The sequence below is a fragment of the Cupressus sempervirens genome, chromosome 2, assembly GCF_028749045.1.
Source record: "Cupressus sempervirens isolate cs-2001-9-10 chromosome 2, ASM2874904v1, whole genome shotgun sequence".
NCBI classification, from domain to species: Eukaryota; Viridiplantae; Streptophyta; class Pinopsida; order Cupressales; family Cupressaceae; genus Cupressus; species Cupressus sempervirens.
In genome coordinates, this window is record NC_143119.1 from 551,466,609 (window position 1) to 551,490,913 (window position 24,305).

The 24,305-nt window shown below is 32.7% G+C and overlaps 1 protein-coding gene across 1 annotated transcript; it reads left to right on the plus strand.

Annotated features, from left to right (window-relative positions):
* Nucleotides 1-22,717: 22,717 nt before the first annotated feature.
* LOC149573558 (uncharacterized) lies at nt 22,718-24,075 on the plus strand. The gene is made up of 3 exons (XM_089815952.1): nt 22,718-23,230; nt 23,318-23,423; nt 23,621-24,075. Exons 1-3 carry the CDS (start codon nt 22,718-22,720, stop codon nt 24,073-24,075), a joined length of 1,074 nt encoding a protein of 357 aa, XP_089672078.1.
* Nucleotides 24,076-24,305: the final 230 nt, after the last annotated feature.

Sequence of the window (24,305 nt, forward strand, 5' to 3'; positions counted from 1 at the left end):
CTAGACCTATGCCAGAGATTCTTGTTTCTTTGCTATACTTTCTGGATGTTCCTGTACCTGTATCAACTCCTAATTTCTACTGGCTAGGCCATCCTTGTCAGATGGGGAGTCCAACACTGGGTTTTGAACAATAATCGATTTGAGCCTTATTTTTGTATCTGGATTGCCCTTGTTAGCAGCCCTGTTGATATTTTGGAACTTATAGTTCTCCTTATAATGCCTATATTCCATATTTGAGGGATCCAAGCTACATAACAGGGCCCTCGCTTTCCTCCTCAATTCTTTAAGCTTTGGGAATAACATCTGGAAGTCTAATGTACTTGGAATAAATTCATAATCTAATTTTTTGCCCTTTTCCACTTTTATGATTTCTGAGATATCTCCTTTGTAGAGGTGCAAAAAACATTCATATGACACTTTTTTGGTTAGAACTTTTCTTAAGCCTGAATTGATTGATTGAACTTTGTTCGAATTAGAATTTTAACATTATTATCATCCTAATATGTAGATTCTATACCTAAGAGCTTTCCCAATCCAAACCCTGGGGTTTTAAGAATCTTTAAACAGTTTAATTTGGGAGGCAAGGATATAAAATTAAACCATATCAAACACATTATATCTAGCTTCTCTAAATTGAAATTAGGATACCAAGCAATAAATTTAACAATGTGCCCCATGAAAAAACACTCAGAAGCTTTAATGAATTGTTTTTTAACATCTTTGTCACAGCATTGTAAGTAAAGAACAGTATCAGAGAAGTAAGAAATACTTACTTGAGATTAGCTATTTTCCTCTAACCAATTGGATAGTAGAGGCAGATCTTCTCTCGGTCCACACCAGATAGCATAAATCCCACCTTTTTTGGCATTCATTCCAGGCATCTTCTATAAATTTCCCATGAAGGGAGATGGATGGAACTGCCTCTTTGGTAGAAACTTTGCCCTTGGGGTCTAAGGAAGCCCTAGGGGTTGAAAGCTCTAACCATCGATGTGGAGGAATGTACAAACCTTGGCAATCAAGATTGTTATTGAATGCATGGCCAATTCTGGGAGGAGTGGACAATGGTGGAAATTTTGCCCTAATGGGATTAGCAGAGAGCAGAATTGACTAACCTTACGTGTATTGAGCATATTTAGTAAGATGAAACACTCTGATTTGTTCCTCTAGGATATCTAAAATAAAATATGTCGGAGCATAATGGTGGAGTGATTGATGGTGTACAGAAACTTGTTCAGCTCTGGCGGACCTTGATCTCTGTTTAGAGATTTTTTTCATTGTTTGTTGTTTGGCCCTTCTGCTTGTTAGAGTCTTCCACTTCCTCCAAAGACACAAATTTATTTGAGACTTTAACTTCAAAATTTTATCTAGGGTTTTTCAGAGCCCTAGGATTTGTAGTATTGTTCTTCTTTTTTCACGCGTGTGTAGAAGACCACCAACTATTTAGATCTTGTTTCTGCTCTACCATTTTTGCAAATTCGCTCACTATTTGTTTTTTATTGGATACATAATGAGTTTATCTTAACTCGTTATTAAAAATTCTTATTTCCATCAATTACTATTTAGTATTTTTTCTTTTCTAATTTTTAAAAAAAAATTCTAAACTTAACATGCTTATTTTTTAACTTATAAAATGATCAAAATCATTTATCTGAGCAATGGTTAGCTAATAGATTTCACATCTTAAATAGAATTTGATGGAATGAGCCAATATTTTAGGAGGCACTACCCATATTAATAGAAACATATCATTTATAAAATTTATTAATATTAACAATCCATGCTAAAATATATTTTAGAGTTTTTTTAATCCTTTTATTAAAGAATGTATTTGTGATTTTCATTTTTAATTATTTTTATTACTTACATGTCTAAAATTATTTTTAGCATATTAAATTTTATTAAAATAATATAAAAATTAACCTTAAACTTAATAATTATTTTACTTTAAACCTTAACATTAAGTTAATTAATAAATAATTGTTTCACTATATTATAAATAAAATAATATCTCTAAATATATAATTTCAAAATTTCAAGCTTTGGTAAGTTTATATTATAAAAATCTTCAAAAAAAAAAGAAAATGGCGAGCAGAGTAGTCAAAAATCATGCAAATAATTCAAAAAATGTAACAAGTGATAAACATTAATTCAAAAAATATTGGATAGCTAAGAAATGTGAAAATTCTAAGGAAAATAAACATAGTTGTGTTGTAGTGTCGTATTTGCTACTGGAACACTATAACCCTGGCAAGGAAAGGAATAAGCCAGGGAGAAATAGTCATTTGCTCCCCTCTCAAATTCATTTCACTTGTAAAAACAAATTATATGGTAGAAACTTCAAACTAGTTTGTGGTTCTAACTGAGCATAATGATCTAGGTCATCTAAATGCAAAGTAGGAGATCCGAAGTGATGCAGGGACCACTCTAGCAAAAGCCCTAGCTTTAGAGAGGAAAGGAGGCAAAAATGTGTCAAATGTGGTTAAGAGTGTTAGAAACCAAGCCACAACGGCCCCAAAATAGGTATCTTCGTCCCACGCCCACCAGGAAGAAATAAATATTTCTTGGATTAATTTCTATTCTGTGAAAAATGAATCCTCTAAACCTATCTATTCTCCAGGATACCATAGGTTTCACCTGAGATTTTTTAACCTTACTAAATATTCAGATCAGAACAAAAATATGCTCTTCTCTTGGCAGATAGGTTTTCTTTTTAATAGAAATGTGGAGCCTCCACATACCGTAAAGAGTCAATCCAGGAAGAATGTATCCATCAACCCTACATCTCCCTGGGCTTGACCCATTTCATATGTTTTGCCTCATCATAGAAACCCTATTATCAATCCCCCTATTTCATCTCATTTTCAACTCAAATCAAATTTTGAACCATGCCCCTTCAACACAAAGGACAAATTCCTCATCATTAGTAACAATGACAATAGAGAACGATGGCAAGAATGCAAAAAAGTTGGATTATTTGCATTTTGAATGGTCTAAAGTGTGAAATGCTCAACCTCATAAATTGGCCACAGGAATTCTGCAAGAACTAGGTAAGTATTTCTCATCACTCTAATAGGTTAGTATACATACATTGTAGAGATGAATTTGTCAAAAAAGATTTCTTGTTTGTCTCTGACTATTTTTTTAAAGGTTATGCTATGAAATTTTTTGATTGGATTCCAGACTATAAGGAAGAGATGTTATTTTTTCGTTACCCACTTGGTTCACCCTGCAATCTCTTCCTCCAGAACTTCTACATGTAGAAATTATTAGGAAAATAGGGTTCTTTATGGGTGATTTGCTTGGTGTGGATGCATCTTTTAGTCACAACAATAATATCAAACTTCTGATTAAGTGTAAGCCTAATAATCTGGAACCCAAATCCATGAAAGTGATAACAAACATAGCTATATACAAACTTAACTTCCACAGGTATGCAGGTAAACTTTTAGAAATTTTAAGACTAGACAATGATAGGAAAATCTTATTCAATAAGATGCAATTAATCGCAGATCTTAAGATCACTTTTCCCATGATAAATATTAGGAATCATAGAAAGTCTCAAAAGGATTCTTTATATAAGAAATATATATAGAAGATTCACCGGGACACAATAAGGAAATTAGAGCCAGTTGTTGAGAGGGGGGCAATTAGTATAGATAAGACATCAAAGGCAAACCCATTGATAGAAATCAAAAATAGTCTATCTCCAAGCCCTAAGAAAGTATAGAAGGAAGTAGCAGAGAAAATACAAGAAGATAAAATAAAAGAAACTCAAAGCTTAGAAGAAGGGAAACATTCATTATCAGAAATCAACAAATATAATAATATTGTTCCAAAGATGGAGGAAAGTAATCAATCCTTCAAAAATATAGAGTTTGTAGGCATTCCAAAGCCCCAAAGATCTCAACAAGGATGAGAGAAATAGTAATCAAGATATGACTGGAACAAGGCTACAAGGATTAGTCACCAACAATTTAAAACTTAAGAAAAAAATTTAAAAATTCAAAAAGAATAAGATTATAAGTATAATAAATGAAGAGGGAAAGTCATTAGAGAAAATGGTGAGAAAACAAGACAATAAGCTATTGGATAATGTGGTCAGTAGCTTAGAAGAAAAAGAAAATAATCTCCTATTTGCAGATGAAGATCTAGAATAGGGGAAAGTCCAATATATAGAGGTAGCAAAGGGTACTTTGTAGAAACACTCTGTAGACCCTAAGCAGGAATCTAGACCCACAAACATAAAAACCATCAACAGATTTACCAAATTTTGGCAGACACCACCAACTAGTTCAACTTTCTCAGATCCCTCTAGTAGCAGTCACAAGGTAAAGAAGAGTGACTAGAAAAAAAGGAAAAATCTAGTAATACAAGATTTAAAAGAATTTCTAACCAGAGATATGATATGGGATGAAGACTTGGAAAGACCAAATTTAAGCAAATTTGAAATAGACAACTTGGAATCCTTGACTGAGGAATTAATACAAGTTTTTAGCTTTGAGAATATAAGAAAGAGTAATGAAGCACATAAAGAGAATCTCATTCAACGAGTGTTGAAATTAGGAGGAGACAACTATACTTGTGAAGACTTAAGAAAATATTTGATAAACTTAAAAGAGGATGACAAAAACAAGATAGTTTTGCAGATAATCAAAGATGCACCAATTATAATAGTAGATGAGGAATTTGAAGGGAGTAGTCTTAGGAAGTTACCATCAAAAGACGACAGATTTATTATAAACTAGTTAAGCATCACAAAGCAAATATTACAAGAACTAGAAGGTGAAGATAGAGAAGGAAAAAAAGTTAAACAATTTGAAATTACTTTAATAGCGTAGGAGAATATAGATCAGCTGGGAATCTAGATGAATCAGGAAGGAATTCACTCCCCTAAGTATGGAAAAGTGAAAACCATAAGAGGTAAGCAATCTCTTAAGGAGCTCAGAGAGGTAGATGGATAGGCAATAAAGTAGCAAAAGATCAGTCAATTATTTAACCTAGGGAAGGGGAAGTTCCTTCCCAAGGAAGCATGAAGATCACTACTTGGAATGTAAGGGGCCCAAATGCACCTAGCAAGAAACAATCATTAAAACAAAACTTAAAACTATTAAATCTGAAATTATTATATTACAAGAAACAAAGCTAGATAAGAAAGAAGGAACCAAGTTAGAAAAGAAGATAGGTAGCTTGAATATTAACTTGCAGGAGTCTAGAGGAGCATCAGGGGGTCTAGGCATCATTTGGAATCCCAAGAAAGTATCTCTAGAGATTTTAAACACAAACCACTATTGGTTAAGTAGCAGAGTCAAAAGTATTAAAACTAACCTTTAGTTCATTTTAATTAACATTTGTGGCCCAATCTATAATTCAGATAAAAAACTTTTATGGGACAAAATTAGCTTATTTATCAATAATCACAAAAATGAACTTGTCCTATTAGGTAGGGACTTTAATACTATCTTAGACATTAAAGAAAAATTTGGAGGTATCTAACAATCCTCCCAAGCCTCTAAAGATTTCAAAAACTAGTATGATCTTAAGAACTTGATCAACATTCCTCTCAATAATGGGTAATTTACTTGGAATAATAAAAGGAAGGATTTTTCCTACATAGCCAAGAAATTGGATAGATTTTTACTCAAAGGAGAATTGAGTGATTTTAACTCTAATACACAATCTTCTATTCTTCCAATAGCAGGTTCTGATCATTATCTAATTAGGATTGAATTTTCTAAACCTCTTAAACCAATTAGAAACCTTTTCAAGTGTGAAAAAATGTGGTTTTTAGATTTAAACTTTCTAGAATATATTAGAGAATGGTGGAACCAAGGCAACTTTAAAGGATCTAGAATGTATATTTTTGTCTAAAAAATGAAAATGCTTAAAGAAAACATACTTAAATGAAACAAAGAATACTTTAATAATATATTCAAAGATAAATTAGAGATAGAGGAAAGGTTAAAGGAACTAAATCTAGAAGTAATCAAGAAGGGTATGAATAATGATAGCTTTTATCTAGAAAAAGAATTACTCTCCAAACAAGAAAGCATATTGGCAAAAGAAGAAATCTTTTGGAGACAAAAGTCTAGAGAAAAATAGCTAGATGAAGGAGATTGGAATACAATTTTTTTCATAATAATAAAGCCAAAAGAAAAATAGTTAAAATTAAAGATCCTATGGGTATTACCATTGATAATCCAGACAAAATAGTCGAGATATTTGTAAATCACTTTCAGAATACACTAAACAACTTTGATAGTTCAAACAGGGTAGCTCAATCTAAAATGTGTGAAGCCATACCTAAAGTAATCTCATTAGAATATAATAAATTTTTAGACAAACCTATCACCTTGGAAGAAGTTAGATTGGTGTTATTCAACATGAATCCTTATAAATATCCAGGTCCAAATGGATTCCAAACATTTTTTTAATCAAAAATGTTGGGACATTATAGGTGTAGATCTCTAGAAAGCTATTGAAGCCTCAAGAAATGGTTGATCATTGCTATTAGAAATCAATTACACCTTTCTTACTTTGATCCCCAAAAAGAAGGATCCATAAAATCTTGGGATTTTAGACCTATAGCTCTATGTAACACTATCTATAATATCTTATCTAAAATGTTAGCAAATAGGCTTAAATTGATCCTCCTGAAAATTATATTTGAAGAATGAACGAGTTTATTCCAAGCAGATCGATCCTAGATGGTATACTAATTATTCAAGAAATTCTTCATTCAGCTAATAAGAATAAAATGACAAGCATGTTTATGAAATTAGACATCCAAAAATCATATGATATGGTTGACTAGAGGTCCTTATGTAAAACCTTAGAAGATTTTGGCTTCTCGCATCAATGCATCAAATTCATTTATAAATGTATCTCCTCCACAAATATTTCAATCCTTATTAACGACACCCTCGAGGGTTTCTTTGAAACATCAAGAGGCATTAGACAAGGAGATCCCCTATCCCCATTTCTATATATTATCATAGTAGAAGCCTTTGGAAGAGCACTAACCAAGGCTCACACTGAAGGCAAAATAAAAGGTATAATAGTAGCAAAAAATATCTCCAACATCACCCGTCGACAATATGCAGATGATACCATTCTACCAAGTGAAAGCACCATAAAAGAGGCTTTAAATACGACATCTATCATCCAACAATATATGCCAGCATTGGGTCAAAAAAGTAAACGCAACAAAATCCAAAATCTTGTTTTATTAATACTAAACCTAAAATAGAAAAGAAGATCTACAATATCATGGGGTATAAAAGGGGTTCATTCCCATGTAAATGCCTAGGTATTGAGTTAGAAAAAGGCAACAAATCCAACAAGGCTTGGCAAAGTGTTCTGGATAGACTGGAAGCTAGGATAGGCAGCTGGAAAGATAAATGGCTTTCAAATGCTGGTAAAATCACTAAGATCAGATCTATGTTGTCCATTGTTCCAACCTATCCACTTTCTTTCCTTCCTCTCTCTAAACATCTCAATAAGAAGTTTGAGGCAAAACTTAGAAACTTCCTTTGGAATGATTGCAAGGACTCTAAAAAACTGGCTCTCATAAGATGGGAAAATATTTGTAAACCAAAGGAGGCTAGTGGATTAGGTTTAAAAAACTTATACTAGAAAAATGAAGCATTAGGGGCAAAATTGACTTGGCGCCTCTTTGTTGAAAGGGATAGCAAATGGGCTAAAATTATGTATAACAAGTACCTAAATGTTGTTGATCCCATCTCCATCTTTAGGATGAAGACCCTTCCCAAAGGCTCTAAAAGTTAGAATTTTATTGTTAAGAATCGAGCCTTCATTAGTAAGTACCTCACCTAGGATATTGGAAATGGTGACAAAGTCTTATTTTGGGAAGACGCATGGGATGGGCATCCCCCAATAGATAGTCCAGAGATACCTGATATCATCAAAGAGAAATTAGTCAAATTATGGGGAAGCAAGGTCAATGATTATAAAACCAAAATTACTCTAAATGGAATCACAAGATGGGCATAGAAATCTATGGATAGTTTAGAACTAGAAATAGCTACAAAAATGGTATTCAAAAAAAAAATCCAGAGTAGGAAAATTAAGCAATTAGATAGGAACGACAAACTCATTTAGGAAACATCAAAAGATGGCAAGTACAGTGTGAAAAATGGATATAAAGCTCTCATCCATTCCCAAAGATGGGATGAGATAAAATCCCACTCAAACTCTATTGGGACTTTTTCATGTTTGCCAAAGGTAGGTTTCTTTTTATGGTTGGCATTTCAGAATAGGATCCTTACAGCCGATAGACTTCACAAATTGGGTATTGAGGGTCCATCCAGATGTGTGTTATGTAGATAAAATAATGAAGACACTAATCACATCTTATTTAGTTGTCCTTACACTCAACATTGTTGGGAATGGCTCAGACATATGTTGGGTTGTAACGCCCCCATGCCTAACTCAGTTGATTTTTTCAAAGGGTGGCCTACAGATATCAGTAAAGTTGTCTATAGTAGAATTTGGAATATTTGTCCATCTATCCTTATGTGGGAGGTTTGGAAAGAAGAAACTGAAGAATATTTTGTGACAAGGACATGTAGACAGATGTGATTATTAAAAAAATAGAAGCATGTATAGTTGAGTCTTTAAATTTTCACCTTAGGAATACCTAGAAGGAAGAAGGATCATTCTCAAGCTAGGATGGATATATTAAAAAGAAATGGACAAGCCTTATTAATCACCCTCTTACCTATAAAAAGAAGAATAAAGAGGTGAGGGAAAATTGTAGATGGACTCCCCCACTGATGGGATGGGCTAAGCTAAACTTTGATGGATTGTCAAGAGGCAATTTGGGTTCAACAGGTATCGAATGTATCATTTCTAATGAGTCAGGCAAATGGATAGCTAAAAGGGCTAAATCTTTGGATCCAACAATGAATAACTTGGCTAAGCTAGAAGCCTTGCAAGAAGGGCTTTAGCTTTGCCTAAATATAGGTTTATCCAAGATTATTATTGAAGGAGATTCTCATATTGTATTAAATGCAATCATAAAAAGAGAAATGCCCAATTGGGTCTTAAACTCAAAATTGGAAGAAGTTCTTAATATTCTGGATCTCTTTACAGATACTCAGATATGTCACATTTTTTGAGAAGGTAATAGGAACGTAGATCAACTAGCAAACAAAGGTGCTGATGGCGAAGATTTTCTAGTCATTAATGATAGATAGTCATTATAGGAGCCCCCAGTTTTCATAACATTTATCCTTATTTAAACATCATCAAGCTATTAGACTTTCTCTAGTAGTTATCTATTTCTAGCCTAAGATCTAGTTCAGCCTTTATTTCTTTTTGGTATCTAGTTTCCTTTTTACCGTTATCCTCAATTCTAGTTATCCTTTTCAAGTATCTTATATATCATGAACTTTATCTACTATATTTTGCTTTTATCCAAAGTTCCCTCATGTATTAATGCTCAGATAGTTATATAGGAGTAGACATAGTATAAGTATGGTTATAACTAATTGGAAAATTTGCATAACAGAGTATTAAGGGGTCCCTAATTTAGAATGATATTTTCTTCAAGAGTGTAATGATGCAAATCATTATTACTATTATTATTAGTCTTCCTTTTTTATTAGTCGTTGTTCAATCATCGCTAGTTCTAAACTTCTATATGGTATTTTACTCCTTACTTCTCTTTATGTAAGTTAGCCCTTCCTTTATTTCTTTTCTCCCTCCTCCATCATGAGAGTTATGCAGTGACATCATTTAGATTGCATAAGATGAGGTCGGCATCTAGGATCTTCTCAATCCTTCGATTTTTAAATCCTTCCTTCTTAAATATGACTCTCGCTATGTCCCTTTCATTTCATGCTTGTTTTACCCTACAATAGGCACCAATATTTGTGTCTTCCATGTTTTAAAAGTGTGCACTATGGCTTTTCGTGACAATGTGAAGCTTGAGAGGTAGAATCGAGCGTTAAAGCCAATTGATAACATGACAAGAATCACGATAAGTTGAGCCCTTGGAGGAAGGTTTTTTCAAATATGACTTAACTTGGAGGACAAACAATGATATTATTGGGGCTTTCATTGAGTGTTTGGCAAGAGCCAAAATAGACAAATGGGCTATGGTTAGACTTTGCCGAAATGTATTTGATCCTGTGTGGTGTGTAGGTCTGGAAGAGGTCATTAAGAGTTTGGATGAGAAACTAAGAATTCCCCTCCCTGAGATGTACATGGTTCATCTTTGTGGGAGTTTTGACCTGACCATAGTACCGAGATGATCTTCACTAGTTATCCATGATCATGTAGTAGTTAATCTAGTATGGCCGAAGATGGAGTTTAGCATTCAGTTTCTCCTTAGATAGAGAGGGATAGTGGAGGATGATGACAAGGCATGGCTCCAAAACTACTCAAGTTTGTTCAATGCCTACATTCACCTAGGAGTGGAGTTGGAGAATTTGGATGCTTTGGACTTCTGCACTCCCAACATTGAAAAGTCTAGCAAGGAAAAGTACTCCTTTGGATTCTCGCCTCTCTTCCAATATGAAAATCCAAATGATATCATTGAGATAATTATGCTCTTTTGGAAATAACATTTTGTGTTCTACTCTAAGTAATGTGTCCTAGTTTTTTGTTTTCTCAGCAGTTGGGCTGAGGATTTTTCTTTGCTCTTCGTGTGGCCAATGTTCTGGCTTGCCCCCTTTTCCTGTTCCATTTGTCTCTCCCTATGTTCTGTGGGTTAAGGTTTTCAAGTTAGTTAGATGGTATAGATTAGAGAGAATAAAGTTCATGGTTATGTTTCTTTTTTCGAAAGTATAGTAAGGATAGTAGGGTATGAATTTTGTCTGTTAATTGTATTAAGGTTATTTGGGTAGCAGTTTGTTATAAAGCTTCTTGATTGTTCTCTCAAAGGCTAGTTAGCTGGCCAGGTTATAACAAGCGATCTATGAATCTGGATCTTTGTAAATATATAATAATATAAATATATAAAAAGCTTATATTAGTGATGTGTTTATTTTGTACTCTATATTTTTGAATGGCATTAGTCTGTAGTTTCTCTAACATGCTAAATGTATTGGTATCTGTCTAACATTTTTGGGGCCTCACTCTAATGCCACAATAGTAATGTTTGGTGAAAAGTCCAATTCTAACAAGTAGATTAAGGTAGTCTAAAATTTTATACCATCAGTGAATTTTATTTTTCTTGGAGTTTTGTTCCTCATTTCTTTTTAGCAGGATGTATTCCTAGATAATAGGTTTATCTTTAAGGTGCGTAAGTTTAAAGTAACATGAGGATAAAAATCTAATGACAATATCCATTTTGAGTAGACTGGAAGGATTTATAATGCCCTAGAAAGGAAATTAGGATATTATAACAGAGCAATATGCAAAGGTAACTATAATTAAAATAAAACTCTTAATATGATTTCATAGCGATTTATCAAAATAGGTAAGGTTATAAACCTCTTCGTAGACATGGAAGCTTTCAATTAAAAAAGAGAGCCTTTTAGATTAGCATAATTAATCTTGTTTTGGCAAGACATAGTCTTAAAAGATAATGTCTCGCTTTGATTATTAAATAATGGGCTATATTTAATAGAACTAAGGTTAATTTCTTTTTTTATTTACTCCAATATTTTGCCCTACTTGGATACCCAAAGTTTGTCTTTGTCTTCCTCCCAAGTTCTCATGTTATCATATGATTTAACTAATAGTTCTAACATCTTCTTTTAGCACAACTAAGTAGCAAATCAGTAAGGGGAAGCAACTCAGGCAATTAGATAAGAAGGCACATATATGAAGATTCTAAAGATTGGATTGAACCAATAATCCTGTATATTGGATTAAGCAGAACAACAAAAGAAGATGCAAAGTTAATAAATTCAGAAGAGGATTCTTGCTCCTCTCCTTGACATAATCATAAATTTCTTGAAAATGCCAACTAGGGTATGCCCCTTTAATTATGTAATAAAACAGGACTAAGGTCCCAGGCAAGATTTGAGGTTTTCTTCTTTGTTCTTTCCTACCAGTGCCCGTTTGAACGAAGATATTTTTATATATTTATTTTTATTAAATTAATATAATCAAAGGCTTTGATTGTTTACTGATAAAAAAAGAAGAATTTTATATTATAAAATATATTTTTTAAAGCCAATTTTTATTAAATTATCTTATATTAAACTATAATTAACTATTAGGCAAATACTAGCGACTATGTTGCACTTGTTGTTAGACAAATACTATTGCATTGAATTAGTACTAAAATAATTATCTATAAATTTTATCTATATATTTATAATTAAATATAGTATATAATTTATTTTATCTCAACTATGATAGGTTAATTCAATTTGGTGTTATAGGACCCCTTTTTTCGGAAGCATTTTTTTTTCCTTTTCAGAACCTTCTTTTTTTTGCAAAATGTTGGGCATATGATTTACTCTTGAATTTACAGATTAAAAATTATTATTATTATTTTCATATTTCTTTAACTTATTTATTTAATATACAATTTATTACATGCATTGTATTATTATTATTATTAATATAAAGATTTTTTTTATGATATATAAAAACATATATTAGAAAATCTAATATATAGTTCTACATTCTCTTCATGGAGATTATATAATATTTCATTATACTAATTGTACATATATTAGGTAGGAAAAGGTTAGAATATAAATTATTTTCTATTATTTTAACAAAATAATTCAAATTAATTTAGTTGAAGATTTGATGTAAATTTTATTAGTTTTACTTCATTTAGATGGAGATTATATGATATTTGAGCAATACTTATTGAGATGGAGATTATATGATATTTAGGTAAAACTTATTATAGATTCATATTTATAAGATTTTCAATAAAGAAAATACTATATAGAAATAATTCATAATTTGTCTTTTATATTGAAAAAATATCTAGATTGGTTTCAGAAGAGATTATTTGTAAATTCTCTCAATTGATTGGTTTAGCAAGAGACTAGTTCTAAATTGTCATAATTGTTGAATCATGGGGTATTTTAAGTACAATAGTTCTAAGTTCATTTTGCTGAAAATTAGTTGAAAACAAGTGCTAGTAGAGTCATGTAATACTTTAAAGTAATATAATTTTAGCTCTAAAATGATATTTTAATTTATTTTAAACTATTTTGTGGTACTTGTTTCTTGTTGGGTTTGCAATCTATAGTTTTGTTTTAGTGGTTCTCTTCTTACATCTTGGATCATTTAGTATGATGTGGAAGTTGATGTTAAAAAATCTTGCACAACCAAACCACAATCTTTAACTTTGAATGCTTTTTAATACTTGAATTTTTTCTAAGGTGCTTTTTATATGTATAAATTTGATATTGAATTATTTTTTAAACTCTTATTAGGTAGTTGGTGTGTATTCTTACTTCATGATAGGATGACACAATCAAGAAATGGCATCACTTTTAATGATGAAATTAATTTTGAAAAAAAAGTGGCATCATTTCTTGATAGGGTGTTATTTCCATAGACACGGATTGTGTGTACAACACAAGAACTTATTATACCATATTCTAGGTGATTTATAACTTAGTTCTACTATCAAGTTTTCATTTCTCTATTTGTGAGTTGGGCATGTTTCATTGCTCTAAAGTAAAAATGGGAGGGTATTAGAAATGAGTTGAGCCTCTTGATTGCAACAATATCAAGACTAAATATAAAGCATACAATATTTTGAAGGACAGTGGTCTTACATCTCACCTAAACATTTTTATGGTTGGGATCCCAAAACCACAATGTTTGGAAAAGGGCTAGAAAGATGGCAACATTGTGTTGTTTGGGAGAAAGGTGTAGATTAATGAGAGCATCTTATCGAAGTTACTAGTCTCACAATAGATGGAATGAAGTTTTATCAAGAACATAAATACTCAAATTTGGTTGTCTAGATGTTCCCTAAAATAGAGGAAGAGTGTGATATATTGTGATATTTTGTAGCTCTCTCTCATCATCAACAAGTTCTTTGTAATTTGGTGTGTTTCTTCAGCAACAACAACAATCTCTAACATTTCTCCCCCTTAGGATATGATCTCATGTTTCTTCAACACATTTCCCCTTTAATACTTATTCTTGCTCTCTTTTGATTATTATTCTCAATTTAGTACATTCTCCCCCTTTGACAACAATGCCAAAGGTAACTATAAGTCCCAATATAAAAACCTATAAGACCTAGTAGTTGTACCTTGTACCTTGCATGTACTATTTACATCAATTTCATCTTAGTCATTTTCAAAACTTCATGATACTCCTAAAGAGTGATTTCTATGCATCAACTCCATAAATATATTATAATTTATCCATGAATTGGTGCAACATTCATCTTCACTTAGTGAAGTTTGGATAAGGGAAGGACACCTATTTTACCTTTTATATACTCAAAATAATTCTTGGGTAGTGGCTTGGTAAGAATGTCTACTATTGGATCCTTAGACTTCGCATATTCAAGCCTCACTTGTTTCTCCTATACTTGCTCCCTCAAGTAGTGTCACTTGATTGATATATGTTATGTTTGTGCATGAATCACCAATTGTTTTGATATATTTATCACACTAGTGTTATCACAATAAATAGTAACATGCTCAGTTATCTCTTCTTTCATACCTTCCAACAATTTCTTAATCCATACAATATTAGAACAATTTATTGCAGTAGAAACATATTCAACTTTGATAGTAAATTATGAAATACAACTCCTTTTCTTTCTTAGCCATGTTATCAACCTTTCTCCTATGAAGAAATCTCATCCACTTGTGCTTTTTCTATCATCCACATTACCATCCCAATCAACATTTTTATAGACTATTAGTGTAAAGTCATCATCCCATCTATACCATTGTCCAAAATATTTAGTTCCCCTTACGATATCTAAATATCCACTTCACATCAATAATGTGTGTTTCCTTTGGATTGGATGAAAATCTAGCAACAATACCAACAATATGTGAAATATCTAGTCTACAGTGCACAACATAATGCAACTTCCTAATCATTGATCTATACTAAGTCTCATTTACATCAATGGTAGTATCTTCCTTTGACAATTTTACTCCACTCACCATAGGTAAACTGACTAGTATAGACTTTTCATCATAGGTAAACTAGCTAGTTTAGAATGATCCATTCTAAATGTTTTCAATATTTTTTTTACATACTTAGATTGAGTAACATAAATTCCCCTCTCTACTTGATGAACTTGTAGGTGAATAAATTTTTTTTATCTCACCAAACATAGACATCTCAATTTTACTCATTTGATCAGTAAATGTCTTACACAACATGTCATTTCCACCAAAGATTATGACATCCACAAATACTTCAACAAATATTTCAACAATCAACAACATATTCTCAGATTCACATTTTAAATATAGATGACTATTTTTACTTGTCCTAGAAAATCCAATCTTAATCATGTAAGAATGTAACCTCTCATACAATTCTCTCAGTGCTTGTTTCAATCCATATGCCTTGTTCAATTTGAAAACTGTTAGGATTAACCACAGACATAAATAAAAATTACATACAAATATAACCAACATCAAAAAATAATAAATTGCATGGAAGAGAACATAAGACACAAGGATTTAATGTGGTACACCCAATCCTTGGGTTATGTCCACCAACAACAAGTCCAATATTATTATTCTTCAGTGATTACAATCCACAATCCCTTACAACTCAATATCATCACAAGAAGCTATAATATCAGTATACATTATGAAATCCCTAACCCTAAGCCTTTTCATACAAGCTTTTTTGCTTACAAAATTAGGGCTAGAATAAGTTGTCCAACAGAAAATAGTAAGTCATTTTTGGCTTGAAGGGCATTGCCCCCAAAAACTCTCGTAGGGGTGTTGCCCCTTGACCATGCCCTATACTATGATAGGGAGTGCACCTAGGGTGCTACCCTAGGACCCCACAAGGGGCGTTGCCCCTTGACCCCATAGAAATAATCTGGGGCGAAACTGCACTGAAAAAATCTCTAAGTCTGATTAGGTTCCACATCACAACACTAACCATGTTCCTCAGATTAGGTTCAATGAATCCTTATGGTTGTTCAATGTAGACTTCTTCTTCAAGTATTCCATTTAGAAATGCAAATTTGAGATCTATTTGATATACTTTGAACTTCTTGTAGGTAGCATCAACCAACAATGTTCTTACTGTCATGCCCAACATATAGGGCAAAACACAACAACAAATTTTTATTTTTTTTGATGTTAAAATTATACATCAGAGATATCAAATGACATGATGATTAGTTCGAATGTTATGATTATCTTAAAGGTATAACTGTTACAACTTAATGTGTGAGTATCGAAATTGAAGGCACACCAGCTGCTAATCAACCATCTTCTAAGATTCACAATTACCATCCTAGTGGTATGGAACCTTACCCCTACATCCTAAACAACCTAATTCTTTCATTAAGTATGACTATGATGTCGAGGTACTCTCGCATAGTTATTTTTGTATCTATTTCTAGAGATAATGGGTTCATTCTTTTTTTAAAATAATCCCACTTACATTTTAGTATAACAACTAACACTAAGTGATCCTATGAGGGGTGCCACCCTACTAGCACTTTATCATTACATCTTCGTCGCAATTGACCCATCATAAATACTAACTTCCACCATAACCAATACCTTGTAATGTTAGGTTAGTTGTTTGTTCTCCAATGCTTGTCAATAGGGTTCATATTCATAATTGATTATAATTGTATATTATAGTTTTGGTGGCGGAACAATGTAGATGACTTAAGAACATGATATATGTCTAGTTTCAAATTAAAAATTTTAATGAGTATTCTAATTACATAGTTAAATGCATAAGTGCAATCGAGGCTTCCTTGGCATATATATGTACACCTTTACATAACAATCTTATATGTAAATCATCTCAATGTTAAGGTCATAATTGAAATTCCTATATAGTAATAACTAGACATCAATGGAAATTAATCCTTATGGGATTACCCAGATATCCTATATATATCACAACTTCTATTACTAGTAATATTAATGTTATATACCTTTCAACCAATTCCATTATACCAACTAATACAATTTTTTATTATTTAGAAACTCAATCATGATATTCATCACTCGACTCATTGACAGAACACTTAACAGTTTTAGAATCCCTTCCACTTTATAACCATAATGACTTGAATTAATTGAATCTCTAATTAATCAACTAAACAATTAAATTATAAAACTTTTCCTAAATGAAATCCCTAATTACTTATTACAATTCCACTATTACATCCTATCATGCTTGTACCCCATAACTTTATTTACTTCTATGAATTCTACTTCCACCACTACCTTGGAACTAAAGCTGTAGGTTGGTCAACTTAAGGTATGGTCCAATGAATACTTCAATATTTCTAGTGCTATGAATTGACACCTCATTTGATCGATACTTGGATTCTATTAACAATTAAATTGATAGGGATACTATACTCGATTATAGACATTTCTTATATTTTCTTAGAATTACAAGATGCACATACACCTATTACGAGGGTGTGGTATAGTTGGATCCCATATTGCGATGACACCCTAGGAGAACAATTTGGATGATTTGACCTAGAATTTCAAGCTTGATTTTATATAACAATGGTGAACTATAACCATTAGTTGGATAAATCATAATCTAAAATTACAGTATAAGACATCACCAAATATCCATATGCTCATCCTTCCTCGTTAAGCTCTATCATCGTATGTCGATAAAATTTGTCAGCATTATATACATTTTTTTCTTCTTCTTTTTAATCAAATATATATTAACTAACTTACAAAATTTATTTCAATTTCAATGGACTTCCTACTATTTTGCTAATAGGAGCAGCTTAAATTTTATATTAAGGCTATGTTAATATATACTCAATGTATAGCTTCTAAGTTTATTGTCAAGCATAGTTGTAATTAGACTCAAGAGTATGTAGTATTTACTATATTTAAATATATTATACTAATAAAATATAATAATATTATTACTAACATATTTATGCAACTAACAACACTTATTCAACATATATAGGGAAGGTCAAAAATTATATTACACCATGGTTGATTTCTATATGGTCACTATTTAATGACTAATCATATATTAATATTTAATAAATTACTATCACCAAACATTGAAAAGATTGCTAACTCATTCCTAAGCTATCTTATGATTAACTCCTAACTAAAATGCTTATACATCTAATTCCCCAACATTTATTCTAACATTATAAAACAACTAACCCTCTTTCCACTACAAGCAAGCGCTATTTTCAATGACCTATCCCATCCCATGGGTCACATTCTCTCCTTAGATGTCAATTATACTCCTCCTTCCCAAGTCGATCAACCTAGGGAAGCACATTCTCTCTATCAAATGAATGGAGGCACCGTAGGGAGTAAATTTGTGACATTTGTCAGTTAACCATCATAACACTTTTTAGTCAAACTGCTTTTTCCTCCTTCTCATGCGCTAATAGGGAGTAAATGTGCCCAGTCTACGTGGGGACTATGTCCCTCTCCCCACTTGTCTCGTGGTTGGTTGCCTTGGAAATAAGGGCACGTTTGGCTCGTGGATTAGAGCTGGAATTAGAATACGAAATTCTCAAGATTCTCATATCCGCTATTTGGGTCCATCGAATGGGAATGAGAATTAGAAAAAAATGGGATCTAGTATCCTTATTTGCCCCCAAAAACAAGGATTTGGTCTTCCACCAAAATAGGTGGAATTGTCCACATTCCCATTTTAATTCCATTTTTACAAAATCGAGCATTACAAATATTGCAAAAAAAATGTTTTGTCGGGTCCGCGATAGACTAATATTTGGCGCTCAACCACATTCTTGGCCTCGCTCCTTCCCGCCTCTGCACATCTCGCCTCGCCTAGTTTACGCCTTGCTCGTTGCACATCTTGCCTGGTTGACGTCTTGCTCGTCTTAGCCTCTGCTCGTCCCAGTCTTTGCTCATTCTCTACACAAGTATGGACATTTTTTATCATCAATAGGAAAAATACTTTCAACCTAGGATTTATCAAGTATGTTCGTTCTTGTTCTTTGCTCATTTTCAGAATCATCAACAAGCAAAATATGTTTCGAAATCGGATCTCTCGTTTTGAAAAAATAGTTGTGTTGTTCCTTCGCTTTTCTCTGTTAAAACTCCATTGCCCTCTTTGTTTGTTTTATGATTTGATCATGTTGTTTGGTGGGTTGGAACTTTTTCTTGTCTAATTGGCACTACCACATTTCTCTTTTTCTTTGATTTGGTTTGATGGGCATTCCTCTTCTTTTGTGTTGTTATTGTTGGGAAAAATTTGTGTCTCTGCCGCATACAGCTACCAGTTGCTTACATCGTATTTATTACAAAGTTTAGAATGCATGAATTTTCCAAATGTCAGTGATCGATTTTCAATTCCAAGTTAGTTTTTGGTGCTTTTGGTTCATTACTGTATTTTATTGTGGAGTCCAGCTCAGTAGAGCTGTTAGTTATAGGTTTGAATGTGCTAAGTATTATTCCGATAATGTATTGTATGAGCAGCAACTCAAACTAATGTAATTTATCATTCTGATTAATATAGACTTTTATGTTTGCCTTTTTCTCTGCTCCACTTTTTCTGAGATGGTACCAGAGCAATTTTATGGCTATCCACAATCACATGTAGCTATCAAACCAATAGTCATGGATCATGGCTCTCCCAATATCCTTGTTATCATCAGATCATCAAATTGTAAGCATCATGCCTCCTTGCCCTATTAAACTTTAGTACTATATAATTTTCAAACTGTTAGAGAATTAATACTGATTTTGTTAGTACTAAACACTACACAATAGACAAAAGAAGCCTAAAAAACATGCTCAATAGAAGTAGTTCATATACAATCTACAAGGGAAAAATTGAATAATAAAAGGCAGTATGCAATATTTTCACCTGGGAAACAATCTTTGGGTCATAAATTCAGCAAGGTAAAAATTCACTAACTACAAAAACTCAATTGTGCTGCAATACATTAATAAGTCTCTCTTACTCCACCCTTAAGCATGTGTAGATACATATAGGTGCATGAAAAGTAGTTTAACATAATGTATGAAACATGTAAAATAAAAACATGAGTTTTTTAATTTATGGGTGAAAATAAAAATAACCCAAAATAACACTCATTATTTTAATTTTTTTACCAAAGGTCAATCCCATCTAGAGCATTAAGCATGGAAAGTATGGTATTAGGCACTTATCCAACATCGACAAGGGGTTTTGTGGAAGTTGTGTCAGGCCATATAACTTTCTTGATAATTGCGTGTACTGTATACCATGTAGATAATGCTGGAAATGATAGCATTTGAGTGGTTTCTGCTTTTGTGCTTGAAATTGGATTTGGAGAATAGTTCATTTGGAAATAAATCTAAAAGATAGAGATGACCATCATTGAGGATTTGGAGTATAATATGCACTTCATAATCATTAGTAGAAGTAGAATATTTGTAGTACATCCTTATGTTCTCAATCATTTAATATAACTGCAAATAATGGTTGATCAAATTCATCTTATGCTTGAAGGACTTCATGCTCTCTTTTGATATTGACAAATTTCATAGGATGACTAAAAGACATTTTTAGATTTTTAGTCTAGGCTATATAAGGGTAGATTCTTCAATAGAAATCATAAATTCATACATCAGTAAAGAATTGGAAGAATACAAGAAAATAAAAGAAATTGGGTTGTGCCATACGATGATGCCCACAAAAGAAACAAATGATGATTGGGGAAGTGACATAGTGATTTGTAAAGGAACAATATAATTTGCATAGGCATGAATGAGGAGAAGGGTATGGCTCCTTGTTGGAGAACATTAGAGAAAAAATTGTTTGTAAATGGGAATGAGGAGTGCATTTGGAATGTACTGTTGCACATTTCTTCACTAATGTTATGTACCTTGAATGTTTGTAGTTAGAAATTGATGTTGTGGAAGCTAGTTTGAAGTTGGTATTGCTTGTGGCTTGTTCCAGGTTGGAGAATTTGTGACAACGTCATTTGTTCTGTCAAGCTGTTTGTTGTGACCTCTACTCGTGAACCCACATGGGTCACTTTCACTAGTAGAGGAAATCCCTCACACTCACATAATGATATCACATTGTCTTCACTATTGTAGCAACACTGTTTCTCCTTGTTAATCCTCATCTTTATCTCATCTTGTTTCTTTGTAAGCTCATTCACTTTCTCCTGCAGATGGCAGATATATTCTATGGCTTCTGACAGCTGATCAACAATTGAAGATTGGCCCTGTATCATAGTCCATTCAAAATTTTGAATACTCATTATAGTCTTTATATTCCAGTGATATCCTAATATACATTGGTATTTGTAGCCTTATGTTATAGAAATAAATAAATCTGCATTTAGTCATTAACAATGATCAAAGATAACAAATCCAAAAAGTTGGTTTCTCCAATTCCTCTAAACATAATAGTTCTATTGTTAAATATTATGTTAAATTCTGAGAGCAATATCACAATAACAATAATAATTTTATTTCTATTGTAAGACTACAATAAGTAATCTTTTTCTTTACTTTTCATTTCAGTACACAAGAGATGGAAAAAGTGCATACCCTATTATCTTTTCCTGGCCCGAAATGGGTTGCTATCAACAATAAATGTTTTCAAACAATATGGAGGGATACAGAGAGAGAGAGAGACTGCCAAAAGATCATGTCTACCTTAGATGAAATACTAATGTATCTAACAATGGCAATAAAATTAGCACTACTTTGTCATGTGTAGATATCATAAGAAGTAAACCCCTTTAATTTTTCTTTACCACATTGGCTGCATGAGTCATCTTAGTCAAAATTTACTTTAGTCATTATCATTGATAGAATTCCATAAACAGATCTACAAATACAATTCTCAGGTAGGTGATGCAACCAACAAACTTCAGGCTTTTATTTCCTCTTGAGCATATAAAGCCTTAATCTCTTCTATGTCATCATAACTCCCAAGGAAGACTGATGAACGTTCATGAATCTTTGCTGGAATAATGTCTAGTGCTTGCCAAATGTTACAGCAAAATGAGAAGACATCTAATATCTTTATCCTCAGTCATATTGTCTAGGACAACTATTTATAATTTTGTCCTATTATCCTTTGAAAAGTGTAATTAGTTTTGGTTACATTACTAGTGTTCAATCAATGGAAAACAATGCATACCTGTTTCTTTCCTATGAAAGACTACCCCCCTGCTTGCTCCATTAAGAAAGAAATTGGAAATACTTCATATAGTACACTGCCCAAACAGAACAGAAAAAAACATGGAGCCTTATGTTTGGGATAAATACTAAATGCGCATTCCCAGCTGAAGTACCTATAACTTTCTCTATTCTGCCACCTATATCTAAAATAACTAACATTTATTTTAGTTTATTAACCTTCTTCCTCCTGCTTCACAAATGAGGTTAAGATTTGGGTTGCAAATATGATTTTGAGCTTCTCCTCTTAACTTCCTTGTTAATATTTTTTTCAAAAATACATTCTTGAGATTTCCCTTCCAAGTTTCCAAGTTCTATTAAAATGTGCAATTGATATTTTTTCCCACCATTAATCTTTTCTTTACATGGGATTATTTGCATTTTAGTAATTCCACGGATCTAATAAAAAGTTTCTTTACATTGGTTTTAGAGTGTTGATGGATGTACTCAAAGACAAACGTATTCTAGGGCACGTTGCTAAGAAGAGACGAGTCATTTGTGCTCTTGTAGTTAGTCTTGCAACCTTTGCCGCATCAATAGCAGTAGTTGCACAAGAAAGTAGAAGATCAATATGCAAACGCAAAAGAGGCGAGACTCCCTTTTATAAAAATATTCTCTATTCAAATGAGACTGATTGTCATGATCAAATTCGAATGAGTAGACAAGCTTTCTTTCATCTAGTAGATATTCTTAGGCAAAAAGGAAGCATCACAAATACCATACACTTAACTCTAGAAAAACAACTGGTGATGTTTCTCCATACTCTTGGCCATAATTTGAGGAATCCTAAGATTGCTCACAACTTTGGTCACTCAGGAGAGACAATTAGCCGATATTTCCACAAGGTCTTGACGATAGTGTTGGCACTCCATAAGAATTATCTTTTGCCACCTGGTCCACACACTCCTCCAGAAATTAGTGGGAAAGACCGTTTTGATCCATACTTCAAGGTACATACCCTATTGCTACACTTTTGTTTCCTTGAATCTGAATTCTATTATTGCATGTACTTTTGATTATAAATTTTCCTAATGTAGGATTGTGTGGGAGCAATTGATGGAACTCATATTCCGATCACTGTTGATATCGACATGCAAACTCCATATCGCGACAGAAAAGGAAACTTGTCACAAAATGTTATGGGTGTGTCTTCATTTGATTATAAGTTTTAGTACGTCCTTGCTGGATGGGAAGGGTCAACTGTAGATAGTCGTGTTCTAGCTTCGGCCTTGTCAAGATCTAATCCATTGGTAGTCCCCCTTGGTATGTCAAATTTATTTATATACTAATGCATATGACATTTTTTAATAAAATATATTAATATACTTCATTTTATGTAGGAAAGTATTATTTAGTGGATGCTGGATATCCCAATGTACCTGGGTTTCTGGCACCTTATCGTTGCACATGTTACCACCTAAAAGAGTTTTTAAGGGCAAACCCAGTAAACACTCCACAAGAGTTGTTTAACCACCGACACTTATCGCTCAGGAATGCAATAGAGCGCACATTTGGCATTTTGAAGCAACGCTTTCCTATCCTAAGACATGCAACATCATATCAAATTAGGACCCAAACAAAGATTGTTTTGGCATGTTGCATACTGCACAACTTCATCACCATAGAAGACGACATTACTTTTGAAGTTGACGTTGAAGAGGAAGATGACCGCGAGGGGATAGATGTACCAATACTTGAGACATATGGGATGAATCAACATGATAGAGATGATTGGGGGAGGTTTCGAGATGAAATAGCAAAAAGGATGTGGGATGATTATAGAGCTCCATCTTAGTTGTGAAAGCATAGTATTTAGTACTAGTTGTAAACTCCATTTTTTGTTCGTGCATCTTGTTACAACAATCAAGACAATCTTATTGTAGCTCTAAATTTGAAAAATCATTTTGAATCATTCCTTCCTTTTTCACAAATTACATGTGCTAGTAATCAGCAAATTGAAAGAGAAATTCTTGTGTTTTTCCGTATCTCAGTTCAGTACTCAATACCCTGCTTAGTTAGTATAAA

Coding starts and splice junctions, on each gene's coding strand:
- LOC149573558 (XM_089815952.1), top strand. CDS start 22,718: ATGGATGTACTCAAAGACAAACGTATTCTAGGGCACGTTGCTAAGAAG. Junction 23,231..23,317: donor GTTTTGATCCATACTTCAAG/GTACATACCCTA, acceptor TTCCTAATGTAG/GATTGTGTGGGAGCAATTGA. Junction 23,424..23,620: donor CTTGTCACAAAATGTTATGG/GTGTGTCTTCAT, acceptor CATTTTATGTAG/GAAAGTATTATTTAGTGGAT.